At 37.5% G+C, this 18,901-nt stretch overlaps 1 protein-coding gene across 3 annotated transcripts; it reads left to right on the top strand.

Moving 5' to 3' along the window:
• Positions 1-639: 639 nt before the first annotated feature.
• Positions 640-17,837, top strand: LOC135731042 (protein mono-ADP-ribosyltransferase PARP4-like). 3 transcript variants are annotated; one of them, XM_065248992.1, is made up of 35 exons: positions 640-762; positions 1,255-1,399; positions 1,718-1,919; positions 2,356-2,455; positions 2,587-2,662; positions 2,851-2,949; positions 3,086-3,241; positions 4,678-4,815; positions 4,900-5,058; positions 5,197-5,348; positions 5,446-5,577; positions 7,787-7,885; positions 7,988-8,171; positions 8,257-8,398; positions 8,551-8,693; positions 8,832-8,963; positions 9,066-9,152; positions 9,262-9,426; positions 9,542-9,585; positions 9,664-9,742; positions 9,842-9,979; positions 10,406-10,601; positions 11,308-11,378; positions 11,858-12,045; positions 12,178-12,277; positions 12,421-12,591; positions 12,886-12,966; positions 13,063-13,143; positions 13,247-13,342; positions 14,031-14,141; positions 14,312-15,416; positions 15,511-15,644; positions 15,717-15,819; positions 16,358-16,490; positions 16,569-17,837. In XM_065248992.1, exons 2-35 carry the CDS (start codon positions 1,274-1,276, stop codon positions 16,759-16,761), a joined length of 5,316 nt encoding a protein of 1,771 aa, XP_065105064.1. In that variant the 5' UTR covers positions 640-762; positions 1,255-1,273; the 3' UTR covers positions 16,762-17,837. The 3 variants fall into 3 exon arrangements, with proteins under 3 accessions (XP_065105064.1, XP_065105065.1, XP_065105063.1); XM_065248993.1 differs by having other exon boundaries at positions 3,083-3,241; positions 15,583-15,644; XM_065248991.1 differs by having other exon boundaries at positions 3,083-3,241.
• Positions 17,838-18,901: the final 1,064 nt, after the last annotated feature.

The following is an 18,901-nucleotide window of genomic DNA, read 5'->3' as shown; positions in this document are numbered from 1 at the left end:
TTTGTTTTGCCTTTAAATGCACACAAGTAATGTTTTTAGTAAGACATGTCTGTTAAAACTAGTTATTTTCCTAAGTAAACTAAGGGATAGTCTTGGCGTAAGAGTCTGAGAAACCACCCCTTTGAGTCAAATTAAAATGTTTATGTAACAGTGTTAATTAATAGCGAAGAATAATGCCAGAAAGACAAGCAGACAGAAGTTTAATCATAATTTACTGTAAACCTCATGAACTTAGTTAAGTGTAAATTGAAGAATAATCAAAATTTTGTACAAAATGGTAAAAATTCTCAAAGACTTCTGTTTGAACTGTTTGCATTTCTGTGTAGATCTGTAACTATAAATAATAATATGTGACTTGTTTGCCTAGATATCTTTTGATAGTCCACTGTGCTACAGTCAATAAAAACTTTTACTCCTTTGGATTATTGAGCTGTCTCTTTCAGAAGGACAAGATTATGTAATGTCATAATTCTGTGCACTGACTGTGAGACAATGATTCTGCTTTAAAATAACTATTAAATTATACAAATGAGTTCTTACAACTAATTGCAGGATCACTTGAAATAATGTTGGTGTTTTTGTAATGACTGTTTTCGACTGCATGATGGCGCTCGTCTTATGTTTGTACAGCATGATGGGGGCGTGTCCTTACCGTATGTGAGGAAGTACAGTACTGACATTTACTGCACTTTACACAGTCAGGTTGGATTATATGTATAGTGTTCAAACTAAATTTATCACCCGACTCTAACTTTACACACGGTAAGTACTCATTCGGTTTATTAATCTTATGACAATAAAATAGTTACTGCGTCAGTGTTTATACCGAGGACTCTCCTGTATCTCATCGTGTAGGAAGAGATGAACCTAAATTAGTCAGTAATCTGGCCATGTTATGTATGAGTTTACGTGTGTGCTTTTAAGCTATATCTCAATACACTGTATTGGACATTGTTGATGTTTGTAAACCATGTCAATATATTACTTAATGATTAATGTTTTCCTAACACAGCCTGTGAGTTTATGTGGACGACCACGTTTATTTGCAAAAAACATTTGGACACCATTTATCATTTTCTTTCACTTCACAATTATGTGCCACTTTGTTTCGGTCAATTTCATAAAATCCCAATAAAATACATTTTTCTTTGTGGTTGTAACATTTCAAAATGTGGAAAAGTTCAGTGGGTATAAATACTTTTGCAAAGGCCATCATCTGTTTAATATTTATCACTTCTTTGTTTATCTCTGCAGCTTAATATCGGCGGTCATTATGGCGGTGTTTGACAACTGTAACGTGCTGTTAGATGTGAAGACTTTGCCTTTTAAAGAGAAGAAGAAGCTGAGGTCAGCTCTTCTGGATAATGGAGGAAACATCACTTATGTGGTCAACAAACAGGTCTGTCTTCTGTTTAACAGACACTTCTTTGTTCAGACATCCATTAACAAAGTGTTACAATTTGTAGATTTACTCTTTAAGACAAAGCTAATGATTCATTGCAAAGCTGTGATTCAGATAAAGCGGAAATGGAAACTATAATAATCCGTACTGGTAATCTGTTGGGTTATTTGACAGATGAGAACCAATAAAACAATATTAAATCCAACTGAAATAAGAAATATATATTGCTTTATCTGTAGTTATAATAGAAACCATTAGAATTTGTATTACAGGGTATTGAGTTAAATTGATCTGTACTTTATATCATTTGTTTAGTGCTCTTTTGTGGTGACCAGCAGTGTGGATGATCTGAGCAGTAACAGACAGAAGAGCATTCACAAGCTTCAGATCCCTGTGGTTGGGATGCAGTATGTATGGAGTTGTCTGGATAAAGGTCATCTCCTGCCTTTTGCAGAGCATGTTTTAACCCCACAGCTGACAGACCCCAGTTCTCAACACAGCTCCCTACGTAATCCAGGTATTAAACACTTATTGTTCTGCATGAGTATACTGTACTCTATGGACAGTAATGTGCAAAGGTCTTATGTCACAACCTTAGATATGTTGTTTTTGCAATGGTATAGTGACCATATATAAATCTATTTCTCTTTATTAAAGTACAACCAAAAAATACAATACATCTCTATGCAGTATTAAAAATCAGAAAAAAGTTTTGTTTTAAAAGTGTTTAGTGTGACCTGCTTTTACACTTGAGCAATAGCAGGAACCTGCAGGCTCACGTAAACCAAAATTATATTAAACCCTTGTGTGCATATTCCTATATTTTCTGTTTTCCTGTATCTTAATAGAGAGAAGGAAAATAAATGTGGATAACATTTTGCTAAAACAACAAAGCTGGTGGTGGCTTAAGACTTCTCCACAGTACTTGAAATAATGTTGTTTCCCACCCTTAGAGTTAAAAGTGTTGACTCAGATACCAGTAAAAGGGAGCGTCATAAGTCAAACTCGGACCGAGATTCTTGAGAAGGGTGGACCCCATCCCGAGAAGTTTAGGTGAACTCTTATTCTATACTGTAGATTTGTGACCTGTATTGAAATGAATGTTACCTGTGCTTAACTACTTTAAATCCATTATTATACTTTATACTAGCTGACTGCCATAACTTTACATTTTCCTACTGCAGAATTTACAAAGGTGATCATGATCTGCCTGAATTTCCTTCACATTTTCAAGTGGCCAAGTATTCTTTTTTTAAGAAGGTAAGTTAATGCAACGTACATATGAACAGATATTTCCAATGACTCTTAACTGCTTTAGTCGTACGATCACAGATTTGTGATGAAAAAGGCCGGGATTAAAACAAAGAAGTGTCCTCCTAGGGTGGCCACATGCAGGGCTCCAGACTAACTTTTTTGTGCTTTCACATCTGCTTGATTGTGTATTGCAGAATAACTCAAAGACTTTATCAGTTTTGGAGCTACAGAGTGCCAAAGGAAGAGCTGGTCAACAGTATCGCGTCTTATGTTCAATCATGCATGAATCAGAGGTTTGGTCATTTATAATTGCCGCTGTTGTATGGTGTCTGTATTACAATCATAGGAAGTACAGTCAGAAACATTAATAGTGTTTTGTGGTGATGCTGATTAAGTCTCTTGTTCTCTCTCTCTCTTTCTCTATAGAAGAAAGTGGTATGGGACAAGCTTGTGTACTGCAGCACCTCTGAAGATGCTCTGGAAGCGTATGTGATGCTGATGAAAGAAGAGAAAGATAAAGGATTCACACAGATTTTTACACTTCCCCCTGATGCTGAGCGCTTGGCATCCTACAGCTTAAAACAGGTTTGATGGACAGAAACATCTTAATGTTTCTAAAAAACATTTGACAAAGGTCCAATAACCCTCCCCCCCCCCCCAAAAAAAAATTCTTAACATTTGTTGTTTCAGGTCTTTGAATTTTTTCTAAAAACAAAAATGTTTTGAGGTCTGTAGTTATTGACTCTGCAGAAAGTTGACGACTTTTTGTACACCGTGCGCCTTGGCATGCGCTGACCCCGCTCTGTGATTTTATGTGACCTACCACTTTGTGGCTGAGTTGCTGTTGCTCCCAACTGTCTCCATGTTGTTATAATAATAACAGTTGACCGTGAAATATTCAATAGTGAGAAAATTTCACAAATGCACAGATGGCAACCTATCACTGTACCACGCTTGAATTCACTGAGCTCTTGAAAATGACACATGCTTTCACAAATGTTTGTAAAAGCTGTCTGCATGCTTAGATGACTGATTTTATACACCTGTGGCCATGAAAGTGATTCAAACCCCTGAATTCAATGATTTGGAGGGTTGTTCCAAAACTTTTGGCAATATAGAATTAAATAACAAAAACAAATTTACAATCTAAATATCTGTTATGATGACATTAAAGGTGCAGTGTGTAAATTTTAGCGGCATCTAGTGGTGAGGTTATGAATTGCAACCAAAGTCTCAGTCTAATGCTCACCTCTCGCTTTTGAAACACATAGAGAAGCTACGGTAGCCGTCACCGGACAAACATGTAATCGTCGGAGACAACTTAGTAAAAAAAGTTTGTCCGTTAAGGGCTTTTGTAGAAACATGGCAGCACAAAATGGCGACTTCCATGTAAGGGGACCCTCAGTGTATGTATATAAAAATGTCTCATTCAAGGTAATAAACACATAACAGTTCATTATGAAAGGTCTTTATACACCCCTGATAATATAGTTTTGTATATTATTTTGCATTTCTTTCAAGAAATCCTTCTAAAAATTACACACTGCACCTTTAACCCTTGTTTAGTTTAATTTAGCATTGGGTTTGGCATAATGCAGATTGCATCATGAAATGAATTACATTGATGATTTGGGAATTTACAGATAACCTCCTATGCTGTATCATATTTGATGCACATATTTGATTTTACTATAAAATAAGACACAAAATATTAAGTACTTATAAGTTGCTTCAATTCAGTAAATATCCATATTGAAATATATGTAACAATATAAAAAGTTATTTAAGAGGGTGTAAATGACAACAAATTATAATTTTGGAGTCCTTTTCAACGTAATATTAAATATGATCTAAATGCATCTCCTAAAATAAAATGACAGGACATAGAAGTCAGTAATGTTTATAGCTAAAATATTATTTATCATGATTATGTGTATACAATATTTACTCTGTCATGTTTGCCATGTTTAGATTGTCATCTGTTTTCATAATAAATTAACATCCGTCCTTTTGATTGGCAGCTTCTTTTGGAGGAGAAGCTGAACTGCAGCACACTATCACAGGAAGTGGGCGTCTTCGTGGAGCTGGTTTGGACCGAAGCTCTTGGTTCCCTTAGTAAAATCCTCACGGTCCCTGTTTCCAGGATCAGCCTTAATGATGTAAGAATGAGCTTAGATAACCACATGAACAGTGATATATTTCATATCTTGATTGTTGTATTTAATATCTCTGTGATGTTGCAGGTGAGCAGGGTGGAGGGATTGCTGCTGCAGGCACAAAAGACTCAAGATGAGGAGAAAGTCAAGACCCTGCTAGAGGAGGTCAACACTCTTCTACCCCTTCAAATAGCCGACCCTCCTTCCAAACACAAGCTTGTGTCTCAGAAACTAGACCTTTGTCAGGTAACACATTGTTGATATTGTTAAATTAAGCCGTCCTTTAGCTTAGATTCATGCTAGTGATTCAATAATGCTGCTAATGTTTGTAATGTCAAGGAATATATGAGGTTCTTAAACGTTTATCTGTTTTGATTTCTCCAGCTGATCAGAGATATTCTGAATGTGAGTGAGGCCACTATGAGAAGCCCCTTGCCCTCCTCTTTGGGAAAGTATCGTGCCCTGAGGTGCAGCATTGATGTGGTCCCATCAGAAAACCCTGAGTTTAATGTTATCTCTCAAATGCTTCAAGACAAGTATAGTCACATCATATTCATTGTTTTGATATCCGGATGATATTTACATTTTTGAGTTTGTATTTAAATGATTTGGTTCATTTTGCATCTACAACAGGCCTATTCAGATTAGGCAGATTTTACGTGTAAGCAGGGGGGTGGAGCTTCAGATGTTTAGGGAGGAGCTTGGCAACATTAAGCCCCTCCTCCACTCGACTGGCACCAACAGTTTTGTTGGAATACTTTCACGGTAAGAGCACATTATACAGCGAGGAAAATAAGTATTTGACACATCAGCATTTTTATCAGTAAGGGATTTCTAAGTGGGCTATTGACACAAAATTTCCACCAGATGTAGCCATCAAGCCAAATATTGAATTCATACAAAGAAATCAGAACATTTAAGTATACAAGTTGAGTCATAATAAATAAAGTGAAATGACACAGGGAATAAGTATTGAAAACACTTTATTTGATACTTTGTAGAAAAGCCTTTGTTGGTGAATACAGCTTCTAGACCCCTCTTGTGTGAAGAGACCTGCATTGCTCAGGAGTGATTCTGGCCCATTCTTCCACACAAATGGTCTTTAAATCTTGAAGGTTCCTTGGGCCTCTTTTATGAACTTTGATCTTCAGTTCTCTCACTGGACCATTCAAGCAACTTGATTTTCTTTCTTTGAAACCACATCATTGTTTCCTTGGCCTTGTGTTTGGGATCATTGTAATTTTCAGCTTTCTGGTAGATGGCAGCAGGTTTTTATCCAGAATGTCTTGGTACATTTCTCTATTCATCCTGCCTTCAATAATATTATGAAGTCTGCCAGCACCATTTGCTGAAAAGCAGCCCCAAACCAGGATGCTTCCACCCCCAATTTTAACTGTTGATATGGTGTTCTTGGGGTGGTGGGCAGTGCCATTTCATCTCCAAACATGGTGGGTAGAATGACTGCCAAAAAAGTTCAATATTGCTTTCATCTGACCATACTATAGTCTCCCAATAATCCACAGGCTTCTTCAAATGCTCTTTCGCAAACTTTAACCGAGCCACAACATGCTTTTTGTTCAGCAATCGAGTCTTGCGTGGTGAGCGTGCATGGATGCCATGGCTGTTCAGTGCATTGCTTATAGTTTTCTTTGAAACAACAGTACCTGCTGATGCAAGGTCTTCCTGTAGTTCTGCCCCGAGTGGTTCTTGGCTCTTGGAGAACTCCTGATTATTCTTTGGACTCCTCGTACAGGGATCTTACGTGGAGCACCTGATCGTAGCCGGTTTATGGTGAAGTGATGCTGTTTCCATTTCCGGATAACAGCCCCCACAGTGCTCACAGGAACATTCAGCATTCTGGAAATGCCCCTATAACCATTTCCACCAAAATGCTTTTCAACAATAAGATTACGAAGATCTTGAGAAAGTTATTTGCTTTTACCCATCATTAAGTCTTTCCTGTGTGCCTCCTGGGTAATGAGAAGCCTTTATAGGCAACCAATTAGGACTAAAGCAGCAAATATCAATTAGTACTGACGGGGGCAGAGTTTCTCTTTCAATAATGACAGATTTCAGGCAATCTCCTGGCTTTCTATGCCATTTTGCACTTTGTTTTCTTCATGTGTTCAATACTTATTCCCTGTTTCATTTCACTTTATTTATTATGACTCAACTTGTATACTTAAATGTTCTGATTTCTTTGTATTAGGAATGCTAAACAATTAATCGCGATTAATCGTTAGCAGAATAAAAGTTTTTGTTTACATCACATATGTGTGTAAACTGTGTATAATAAATATGTATATATATATAAATATGAACACATTCTTGTATAATTAAAAAAAAAAAAAATGTATATATTAAGTATTTATATTTATATATCATATAAATTATACATAAATATACAAATGTATATACACATGTAAACATTTCTAAAACATATACATGCATGTGTGTACATTTATTTATACAAAGTTATTATACACAGTTCACACACATATATGATGTAAACAAAAAGTTTTATTCTGCTAACGATTAATCGCGATTAATCGTTAAGCATCCCTACTTTGTATGAATTCAATATTTGGCTTGATGGCTACATCTGTTGGAAATTTTGTGTCAATAGCCAACTTAGAAATCCCCTTACTGATAAAAATGCTGATGTGTCAAATACTTATTTTCTTAAACATAACTATAGCATGCACATTCACCTCATAAAACAATTCATATGATTGTACATTTGTTAATATATAATTTCAGATTTTTAATAATTTCTTATATTTTAAATTATGTTAATATTTTGGTCCTCATTGTCATAAATCACAAGATGTTACAAGCCTCTGTAAGAATCCTTTGTAAGAATTAGTCACTGAGCATGTGTTCTTCATCATATACATAAACTTGCTAAGCTGTATTGAACATTTTATAACTATATGTTAAAACCGACACTGTATGCATGTTTATTTCTATCCAGAGGTTTGCTGCTGCCCAGGGTCGGGGTGGAACAACACGGAATTGAGAGGACAGATATCGGGAATCTTGGAGGAGGCATCTACTTCAGTGATTCTCTGATGTCAGTGATCGATATAGTAAATGTTGTCATCATTTATTTACCCATATGTTATATTATATCACTGTAATGTAGGTTGTTGTAACCCTTTATTCTGTATCACAGGACTAGTGTGAAATACTCCAAGCCCAGCGTAGCCGATGGCTCTCGACTGCTGTTGGTGTGTGACGTGGCTCTGGGCCAGTGCAAGAACCTGCTGAAAAGAGACACCACTTTGACCTGCGCCCCCGAGGGCTATCACAGTGTACATGGAGTCCGCCGAACTCCAAAAACTACCTCAGAGTTTCAGGTCCTTTTCCTTGTGCATGTACTTGAAAAATTTTCTTGTGTGTATTTGATACAAACCTTTACATTCATTTGTGTATGTTTTACAGGATGATGAGTATGTTGTATATAACACAGATCAGATCAAACTCAAGTATGTAGTGCAGTACACTTTAGAGGAGGACCAGCTGACAGAGTTTCACCCTCAAATCAACACTTCTGAGGAGCTCGCACAGCCCACCGAAATAATCTGTGAGTGACTTCCACTGATCAAGACATGTCCATCTTTTAAGAGTATTAGAGTTTGATGCAGTGGAGTTACAGATTATGCCACATTTGATGTTCTGTCAAGCTAAATGCACCCACAACTTTATTAGTGATTTTGTGTCAATGTGTTTGTCCAGTGCCCATTGATGACAGTGAAGGTCTGGAGTGCACTAAGAATCCTCTAGAGGAGATGACCGCAGGTCTCCTGGACAGCAGTGGCAAGACACTTCCTCTGAAGGCTGTCCATGTGAGGTGCAAATTAATGGACTTGCTTTGTCAGGTCAGTAACTCCAGTTTTCTTGTAACTGTTGGAAATGTTTCTCCCCTATAAGTGGTCCCTGACCCCAAAAAGTTTGAGAATCCCTGTTACAGAGCATTGCATTATAATTTCAAGTGTACTTTCTCTTCTCTTCACCAGGTCATCATTTTTCAGACTTACACAAACCAGAGTGAAGTTCCCATTGAAGCGAAATATGTCTTTCCACTGGAGGAAACGGCAGCGGTGTGTGGATTTGAGGCTTTTATCAATGGAAAGCATGTCATTGGAAAGGTGGTTATCATTCACAATTTGTGAAATGCAGCTGAGCAGCTCTGCTTTCAATTTCAACCTTTGTGTTTGGTTTCTCATCCTTTTTCTTTCTTCCTCTGGCAGGTAAAGGAAAAAGAACAGGCTCGTAAAGAATACAGACAAGCAATAGAGAAGGGCCATGGAGCGTATCTAATGGACCAGGATGCACCTGTGAGTTTTTCATATTACTGTTTCTTTATAGATGTATTTATTACAGCAGACAGACCAAAGTCATCATGCAGCGTCTGTATGTTTAAGTCTGTATGTTTATGTGAGACAGGATGTATTTACTATCAGCGTTGGGAACCTTCCTCCAGGAGCCACAGTTTTGATCAAGGTGACCTTCATCACTGAGCTGGTTGTGAGAGGAGGCTCCATCATCTTCTCTCTGCCCGGCAGTGTAGCACCGTGGCAGCAGAGCGCCGCTCTCAATCAGAAAACTCAGGTATGACACAGTCGGCCTTTTGTCAGGACTGAACTTTAATTCAAACACTGTGTGCAATACTGTTAGGATGTTTCAGTTCTTTTCTGTAGAGAAATGAAGTTGTGTTGTATTTCAGGGAACTGTTGAGAAGATCTCTGTGACAGAGCTTCAGTCAGAGGGGTACAAATCTAAATTCACTAAGATTGAATCGCACCTACTAAATATTATTTTAAAAACTTCTTGCATCTCTTTCTTTAGGGAGTTCTCTCTGTGTATGTCCATTGAAATGCCTTATGAGATCATCAACTTAGAGTCTTCACACCTCATCAAAATCAAGGTTATTTATCACTAAATGCTTATCTGTTTCTGTAAATAAGAATTAAAATGCATTAAATAAGAAGGGATATTAACATTTATCTTTATCTTCCCCACTCAGAGGACAGACTGTAGGGCTGTGATCAGTACTTTGCCAGGACAAACTCTTGGATCTGATGGGCTCCAGGTGACCTTCAGTCTTTCTAAGATCCACATGCCCAGAATGTGGGTGGAGAAACATCCAGACAAAGAGAGTCAGGTACAGAAACACCTGCTATTAAAACTGATTTACAGTAGATAATCTGAAGTGCCAAACTGTTTACTACCATTGATCATATTTTATTGTTAAGGGAAATTTTAAACCTTTGTTTTAGTGCCGATAATGATTGAGGGAGTAGGTGGTCCTGACAGTCACATTTTCCATCATTAAACTGTATTTCTGCAGTGTACTTACTGTAAGTTTATTACTGTTAAAACGCTACAGTATTGTAATGTAGTACAGATAAGCATTACAGGTGTGATTTGCCATGTGATTTTAATGATATTTTACATTCAGCACTTTTAACTTAGGCTTTTGATCGAAACAGAAAACGGGTGTAAATACAGTCAAGCAGATGTGATTTTATTGTCTCTCTTGGTTATATGTTTCATCACCCTTGCTTTTATCTCACAATGATCTCTCCAGGCCTGCATGTTGGTGTTTTATCCAGACTTTAAGTCCAACTCTGAAGGTCCATCCAGTGTGAGTGATGTCATCATCCTGTTGGACACCTCAGAGTCAATGCGGGGAGACGCCATACTAAACGCTCGCAGGATTGCTCTTCAAGTCCTTAACTCTTTAGACCGCTCACTAAAGATCAACATCATCTCTTTTGGCACTGGTAAGTGCTCATGAACCTGCTGTTGAGATTTATATTACTATAGTTTGGGTTAACTCTGTGAACTCTGTCATGATTTTGTTGATCATTGTTTCCTATGTGGTACATTGTGTTTTTATTACTTTGTTCACACTGTCAGTCCAAATTCGATTTTGGTGCATATCTGATTTGACAAACCAATACACAGTGAGTCCATATTGTGTATCACAACTGTTCTGATCCAATCTATGTGTCCTGAAGCGATCTGCCATTTTCCAGATTATCTGCACTGTTTCTATGGCAATGACGTCGTCCTGGCACAACTATCTGCCTTGATGTCTCACGTGTTTACGATTTACGTGACGCGTCACGCGACATAACTGGAAAGCTACACAAATGCGATTAGAGTGGTCAGACTGAATTGGATTTCCGGAAATTGGATTTCAGGCTACATCCACCTCTGGATGTAGCCTGAAACGTATTAGAAAAAAAAGGATTTCATGTGTTTTTAGGCCTTTTAAACATTCTAAATGTGATTGAATTATAATCGGTTATGCACTAAAATCAGATTTAGACTGACAGTGTGAACAAGGTCTATTTCACTGTTTGTACTTCGTTCCTCATAGTAAAGAATAACTGGTGAGGAAGAACATGATGAATCTTCACTTCAATAAAAATTCATACTGAGATGTTAACCTAAGTGTAATTTCTAATGTGTCTGTTGTTGTAGATTACAAGGAAGCGTTTCCTGCACCAGTGCTCTTAGATGAAACCTTTGAATCAGCCAGAAAATTCATTATGGTGAGTAGCAGTTAAATGGTTAAAGATTGGTGTTTCTGCTATTTTATTGGCAAAACTATACAGTATATCATCACAATATATATTTTATGTACATATTCATACCTTCTTCTGGCCTTTGCCCCACAATTGTGTAGTTACAACATCGACCAGCAGGGAGCAAACCATGCCAGCTACTGTACAGCTGACCTCTTTGTTTAATCACTAAAATGTGACCCAGTCTGTGATAAGCCTGCTTAAGTGATTTTTTTCTGATTTACTGTTATTAACATGAAATCCTCCTGTGAAAATATAAGCTTGATGTCTTTAGTGTTGACTGGATAAGGCCAAAGATTCAAAGATTGAAATCAATGTAAAATCAATTATTGATATCAAACTTTGATTTGTAATTATATTCAAACTTTATCCTAGATTTTTACAAACAGGGTCACAAATCTCAGTCTATCTGTGTATCATTGCATTAATGACGTCTTTATCAACAGTCGTGTAATGAAACGGGTGGCAGCACTGAGTTGTGGAGGCCTCTCCGTAGCCTGAGCCTGATACCTCCATCACATGGCATGAGAAACATCCTGCTGATCTCTGATGGACACGTACAGAACCAGGCGCTGACTCTTCAGCTGGTCCGAGAAAACTCCTGCCACACACGAGTCTTCACCTGCGGCCTCAGGTCTGTCTTTAAAGAGGTTTTTTTGTTTAAATGAATGTTAATGTTTCCTTTCTTTTTCCCTCATAATGTCTCTCAATTAAAATGTATTACACTTATGAATCTACAGTGTGACTCATGTTTGTCTTTGTGTAGCCTGACAGCTAATCGTCATATGCTCAGAGCTTTGGCTCAAGCAGGCGGTGGGACGTATGAATTTTTCGACACAAAGATGAAACACACATGGACAGAGAAGGTAAATCATACACTAGTCATCTATCAGTGTTTTTTTTTTTAAGAAGTGAAAGCGTTACAGTAGATCAGGGTCTCACATACAGTAATATGAGTCTCACAGCTCCTCTGATGATTGTGTGTAAATAAATGAATTGGTGATTTCAGGTGCGTGCTCAGGTTCAGCGGGTGGAGTCTCCCGGCTGCAGATCAGTGGCTGTGAAATGGCAGCAATTTAATCCCACAGCGCCCCCTCCTGTTCAGGCCCCCTCACAGCTTCACGCTCTCTTCAGTGACTGTCATACACTCGTGTACGGCTTTGTGCCACACTGTACTCAGGTAGGACTGATGATCTGATGCTGTGCAGCTGAATCGGTTCGGTTCATGTAGTGGTTTTTGTTTTTCGTTAACTTGCAGTGTGATAATGGCAATAATTTTAATGCACAGTTCTGTCTGTATCATGACTCTTCTTACACTTCATCCTTGTATTAGGGTGGTAAGATCAAAAAGTCCTGGCCATATAATTAATCCAAAATACAACCTAAAGTCTGAAATATCTTGATATATATTATTTACATAGCTTGAGTTGTTATGCATTTATTGTTTTGAATGGTATGATGTTGACTTCTTCAGGCCATGCTGTTTGGTGATCTGAGTGGACAGGAGATAAAAACAATGGTGTCAACCACAGAACTTCAAAAGACAAAAGGAACTGTGAGTGCCAGCATCTTAAATATTTCACATAATCATCAATATCATCGACTGTCAAATTTTGATTTTAAATTTGTGTCTATGTGTTTGCGTGTGTAGTTCCTTCACAAGTTAACAGCCAGAGCGATCATCAGAGATTATGAAGATGGCATACTTGGAAACAGTGAGGCAGAACATGAGGTACAATATTTCTTTAATATGTTCATAGAAAATCATCAGACTATGAGATGCATACATGCGTTTGTCAGATGAACTTGACTTGATGTTTTTATCTGTTTATCAGGGAAAGAAAGCAGAGCTGAAGTCTTACATCACTGAACTCAGTAAAGAGTTCTCCGTCTTGTCTCAGTTCACCAGCTTTGTGGCCATTGAAGAGAGGGTAAAATTACTACTGACCTCAAGATTTTGTGCTTAGATCATTGATGCTAAAACACATAAAAAATTACACCTTCACAATTAATGCAAATCTAATATATTTAAGCTAATATTTCCGCCCTCATGAATATAAATTTGCTACTTATGTTTAGTGAACAGATTTGGGTTTTACCCGGGTGGCAGGAGTCCAGGAAGTAAATTTTGTTTGGGAATGGAGTTCCACCTAACACTGGCTTGAATTTTTGAAAAAGTTAAATTGAATGGAATTATATTTAATCAACTTAAAAATGACTGCCCATTATATTTTTTTTATATGCAACTAAAATAGTTATACAAATTACAGAATAATTGTAAAACAATAATATTTATTATGGTAATATTATTTTCTTGTTTTGTATAACAGTTGGATTGTTATAATGTGTTTATACATAAAACTAATTGAAAAAGTAACCTGGTAAATTTGTCTACACTGAGAAATGCATTTTTCTCACAGAAAAGCAAAATCAAACAAATGTTACCTACAGTACACCAAATATGGGATTTAATCAGCATTATCGCTTGATGGCTTTTTACTGATTACAGATGCTGATACCAAATATTAATCAGTTTCTTAACTTTTCCAATATTGGTCATCCACTTGTGTGATTCATGAAAATCTTTTTTGCGTTCATGACCTAATTTTCTCTGTGTAGGATCAGAATCAGCTTGACACTGGATTCACAGATATTCCTAAACTAATCGCAGAAGAGGATGTGGATATTCTGCCTTATTTGGGCTGGACTGAGGAGAAGCAGACTAAAGAGGTTTGGATTGAGTATTATTAACAATCAGACTGAATAATAACATCAGTAAATGTGATTGTGTATTTTATTGTTGTATAATGTGAATGTCAAAATCAAATCTGAACACTCAGTATAGCATATTCTACTTTTACCACAATGCCATAAAAGTTTTGTTTTGTCTTGTTTTCCAGGTAGATATTGAGAAGAGCCTCACTGACAAGTCCTATTTGAACTGTGTTCTTTTTGAGGAACTGTGCGATTACAGGTCATATGAAAGTGAAGAGTTTGACACATATTGTGGTATTATGTCAAGATCCGACTCAAGCGATTATGAAGGTTCTCCCCAGGAATTCATTTCTTCGCCACTCGGGGAAGGCGGTATATATCAAAGTCTCTCACACTCAGCGGATGTCTATGAAGACATAGCAAAAAGAAATGTAATTGATGACTCTGTTCTCTTAATGGAGAAAAAGAGTTCCCGTATTACCCGTCAAGGAGACTACCCGTCCTCTCTGCATCCCCCACCTCATCTTCTTCTGGATGCCCCATTTTCTGTGTGTGAAAATGCCAGAAGAACTGTGCCAAACTCCATGAATCTTTATGCTTTACCTCAGGATCCAGTCTTTGGGGCTTCTCTTTCATCTTTTGATGTTGGGGCTTCTCCTCCAGCTCCTCTCGCAGCGGCTTCTCCACCAGTTTGTTATGCTGCCACTTCTCCTCTGCCTCCTCCATTTGGGGTTTCTCCTCCAGCTCGTCTTGCTAAGGCTTCTCCTCTAGCTTCTTCTTCACCTCCTCAATTTGGTGCTTCACCTCCAGCTCCTTCTTTTGGAACTTCTTCTCCTCCAGTTTCTCTTGCTAGGGCTTTTCCTCCAGCTCATCTTGCTAAGGCTTCCCTTCCAGTTATTTATAGTGGGGCTTCTCTTCCGCCTCCTCAATTTGGGGCTTCACCTCCAGCTCCTTCTTTAGGAGGTCCTCTTCTGGCTTCTCTTGCAAGGGCTTTTCCTCCAGCTCCTCTGCTTGCGGATTCTCCACCATCTTCTTTCATTGGGGCATCTCCTCCGGTTGGTGCAAGGAGAGATTTTTCCCTAAAAGAAAGGCCCCTTCCTCCACCTCCTACCATTCGTTCTGCTGCTTCTCTTCCTCCTCCTCCTCCACCACCTCATTCCTTTCGATCAGTACCATGTTACAGGAAAATGTCAGCTGCTGTCTCTGAACAGCCATGGGATTTATCAAGCCCTGAAATCAGACCTTCATCGGAGAGATGCTTAAGAAAAAGCATCATCTCTTCTGCACCCGGTAAGTTAACTTACATTTGATGAGAGTCTTTTCAAGATCTGTTGAAAATTGGATTTAAAACAACTGTTAATCTTGTGTCTCAATTCTTATTAAGCTTCAGGCAGAGCTATTAAATTAAAATCAGCACTCCCTATAGAAAGATTAATGTTAATGTCATTCATGCAAGTAAGACGAAGATCATTTGAGGACACAGTGGCCTGGGATGAGCTGTTTCAGCTTCAACATGAGGTACTTACATATATAATGCAATAAATATTACACAGAAATCGTTGTAAATTTATTCATTCTGTTTGGACATAGGATGGATACTGGGAATGCACTGGGAGTCTGAGTAGCTTCCTCAAACTGGACGTAGACTTCTTTGCCAATGTCTTCCTTAAAGAGAAAGGCATTTGTTCACTGGGTAAGAAGATTTTTTATAAAAGTTTTAAAACAATAGAAATTTAACAGTGATATATAAACATCTATGACTGTGAAAGTTAAATCAGCATACACAGTTTATGAGCACCATATTTTTAATGCATCTACTGTAGACGTTTCTAAATACAAATAATACTTTTTTATTTATTTGTTAATGAGCTTTAAGTGTCTTTTCTATCACCATGTTTTTCTAACAAACTGCAATATTTTCATGGACAATTTGTTTAGACACACACTAAACTACTATGCATAATAACACAATTACAGCATATGAAGAGGTATTTCATGTTTAATGTTCATTAACAGAGAGTGGAACTTAATTAAGTGTGACTGATAAAATTGTGTCTACTTTGAGCGACACTGCAGATACAGAAACCAAATATTTGACAATATGCCAAGTTGCTGAAAGCACCCGTGGCTCTTTTGTATAAACCTGAGGTTTTTGGCCTAATCCTGGATGAGAGCGCTTTAACTAGTGAAAGTGAAATAGTAGTTGATAACCCAGATGTTTTGTCTGTCAGGTGCAAAGGCTCATGCAGATATTTTGAGACTGGTGGCCACTCTGTTGGTACTGCAGCTGATTCGAGTAAAGAAGTCAGCCGAGGGGAAGCTGCTTCAGTCTCTCTTCTCTCTGAAAGACTCTGAGGGTCCCAGGTAAGAGCACACAGCACACACACATTATCATGTGCCATAGTTTCTCTTGATTAGATTCATAAAGTTTCCTTCATGCAGGCCAATGCACTGGGAGGCTGTGAAGAAAGCAGTGGACTGGGCTTGCTGGGCAGATAAACAATATCCATGTGTGTGCAGCAGACTGGAGTTCGGCTGGGATTGGGAATCATCCACACGCCAGTTACTGGGCTGTGATTCACCACTTCCATACTCTCCACTCATATCTGTTCTGGAAAGGCGTGTGGGCTTTTAGTAACTGGACCTGGACTTTTCGTTTATATTTGTTGTTGAACTGTAATGAAATGTAAACTCTGTAGTGGTGTCTGCCACATGTTTATAATTTCATAGTGCCTAAAAACATATTAAAGCATAGTTTTACACTTTAACACACCATAATTTCAATTGCATATGACTTCTGTGTAACACAAAAGGATATAATGTGGCCTGTACTTTTCCATGCATTTAAAATAAATGATAACTGGAGCTTTAAGGCTCTAGAACTATAAAAGTAAAATGTTGTGAAGTCATATCATGGGTTTGTGTGTGGAACTGTCAGGTTCCTAGTCTGTTTTATTATCTGTTATCCCCATCAGTACAACATTTCTTATTATCCTCCTCACCTAAACTGTGTTTGTAATTATTTTCACCTGTTACCATTTACCATGATGATCTCCATTGTATACTAAGGCCGTGTATACATGCACAAGGTTATTTTGAAAAACAGACATTTCCCTTCATTTACGGAGAATTTGCGCCACTGAAACCGATTCTGATTGGCTTAAGTGGGCTTGAGCTTCTCATTACACCGCCACCTAGAGGTTTAGCATGCTCTTGACGGCATATATACACGGTTATGTGTCAATGAACACTTTTCTGAAAACTGACATGTGTGCACAAAGTTATTTTTGAAACTGGAGGTTGAAAGTGTAAACGTAGTGTTATACTCTGTCTGTTTTATCTTTGGTGGTCTGATGTATATACCATCCATATGTCATTAATGTTGTATGCGGTGTTTTTTTTTTTTTTTTGCCATCAGTCTGTTATTGTTTTATGTTTATTAAAGTTTATTAATAATCGTATTTCTACATGTCTCATCGTCTTCCTCCGAGCCATAATGTGACAGGAACAGAATTTAATTAATTTTACAGAATACCTTGACCTCTACTTAACTTCCAATGTCATTTGTGCTGTGTTCAGTTTTGTACTTTCAAACATTTCATGCCGTGATTGGTTATGAAACAAGCTTGTATGTACAAATGATGTTTAACATTATTGATGTCAAACCTTGAGTAACACCTCATGAATTTGTATAAACATGAATGAAAACAACTAGCATAAATTAGATTTTGATTATTTGCTGAACTAAATATTGCATAGTTTTTGTGACTGTGCTGTTCCAAATTGTATTGTTTTTTGAGTTTACAGTTGGCCGGCCCTTTTCCATCTTGTCTTGCTTGCAAACATTTTTTAACTATTTTTAAATATTTTAAAAATGATTTTTGCCGGATGATCCGGTTGTGGTTAAGCATCCTGTTTATTTTAAACTTGTACAGATTGCGATGGACAGTTAAAATATGTTAATTCTCCCCCCTAACCTGGAAAATACACTTTTAAAAAGTGTTTCTATCAGAAAATGAGTCACCAGTGAGTGTGCAGAAACATCCTGTTATTATACAAATCCATCTATTCTTCTTTGTGTAATCTCCTTTAAACTGCAACAGTCACACAAAACAGGCTGTTGGGGATCCCCTATCAATGTGATGTCACATTGATTATGACTCAACCATAACCACTCACAGACTCCACCTTATGAGCACATAGTTCAATCCTTGTGCTGGGGAGACACATGTGTTAATGTAGTCCAAAGCACATGTGTAAGCACTCTACCCCTACTTAGCAAACAGGGAGGGGAACAGAAGTTTTCTTTTCATTTAAAGAGACACACAAAAACAGTGCTTTTTTCATTGCAGCCACAAATGGCAATTTTTAACATCGTATAATGAAAGATCTGTGGTGCTTTTTGAGCTAAAACTTTAGAGACATATTCTGGGGATACCAGAAACTATTTTTATATTACTGAAAACACCTAGATTAGTGGCCCTTTAAGTACAGTATAATGATACTAATTATTAGATAATACAAATTTGCCATAGTGTACATGTGATGCAATAAAGTCACAATGCAACACATGTTGTAGCCGTCTCAACAGAAAATAACTTGCACATACAGATCTTAAAATATGCCATTGTCTCAAGATATACACCAGTAACATCTTTTTTTTTAAGAAATGTTTATAAAAGATGCCTAAATGTCTTAATTAAAGGCCTAGTCCTGGCTTTAGCTAAGTCTTTTCTGTGAAACCAGTGGCTGTTGCATAAACTGTTTAGAGTATT

Source organism: Paramisgurnus dabryanus, chromosome 15 (genome assembly GCF_030506205.2).
Source record: "Paramisgurnus dabryanus chromosome 15, PD_genome_1.1, whole genome shotgun sequence".
Taxonomy (NCBI): domain Eukaryota; kingdom Metazoa; phylum Chordata; class Actinopteri; order Cypriniformes; family Cobitidae; genus Paramisgurnus; species Paramisgurnus dabryanus.
Note: the sequence above shows the minus strand (reverse complement) of the source record. Positions and strands in the feature narration are given on the sequence as shown.

Bases quoted from the DNA above. Each gene is read 5' to 3' on its own strand.
- LOC135731042 (XM_065248991.1), top strand. From the start codon at position 1,274: ATGGCGGTGTTTGACAACTGTAACGTGCTGTTAGATGTGAAGACTTTG. The intron at 8,964-9,065 runs GTGGTTATCATT...TTCCTCTGGCAG, and splicing joins GAAAGCATGTCATTGGAAAG to GTAAAGGAAAAAGAACAGGC. The intron at 12,967-13,062 runs GTGAGTGCCAGC...TTGCGTGTGTAG, and splicing joins TTCAAAAGACAAAAGGAACT to TTCCTTCACAAGTTAACAGC.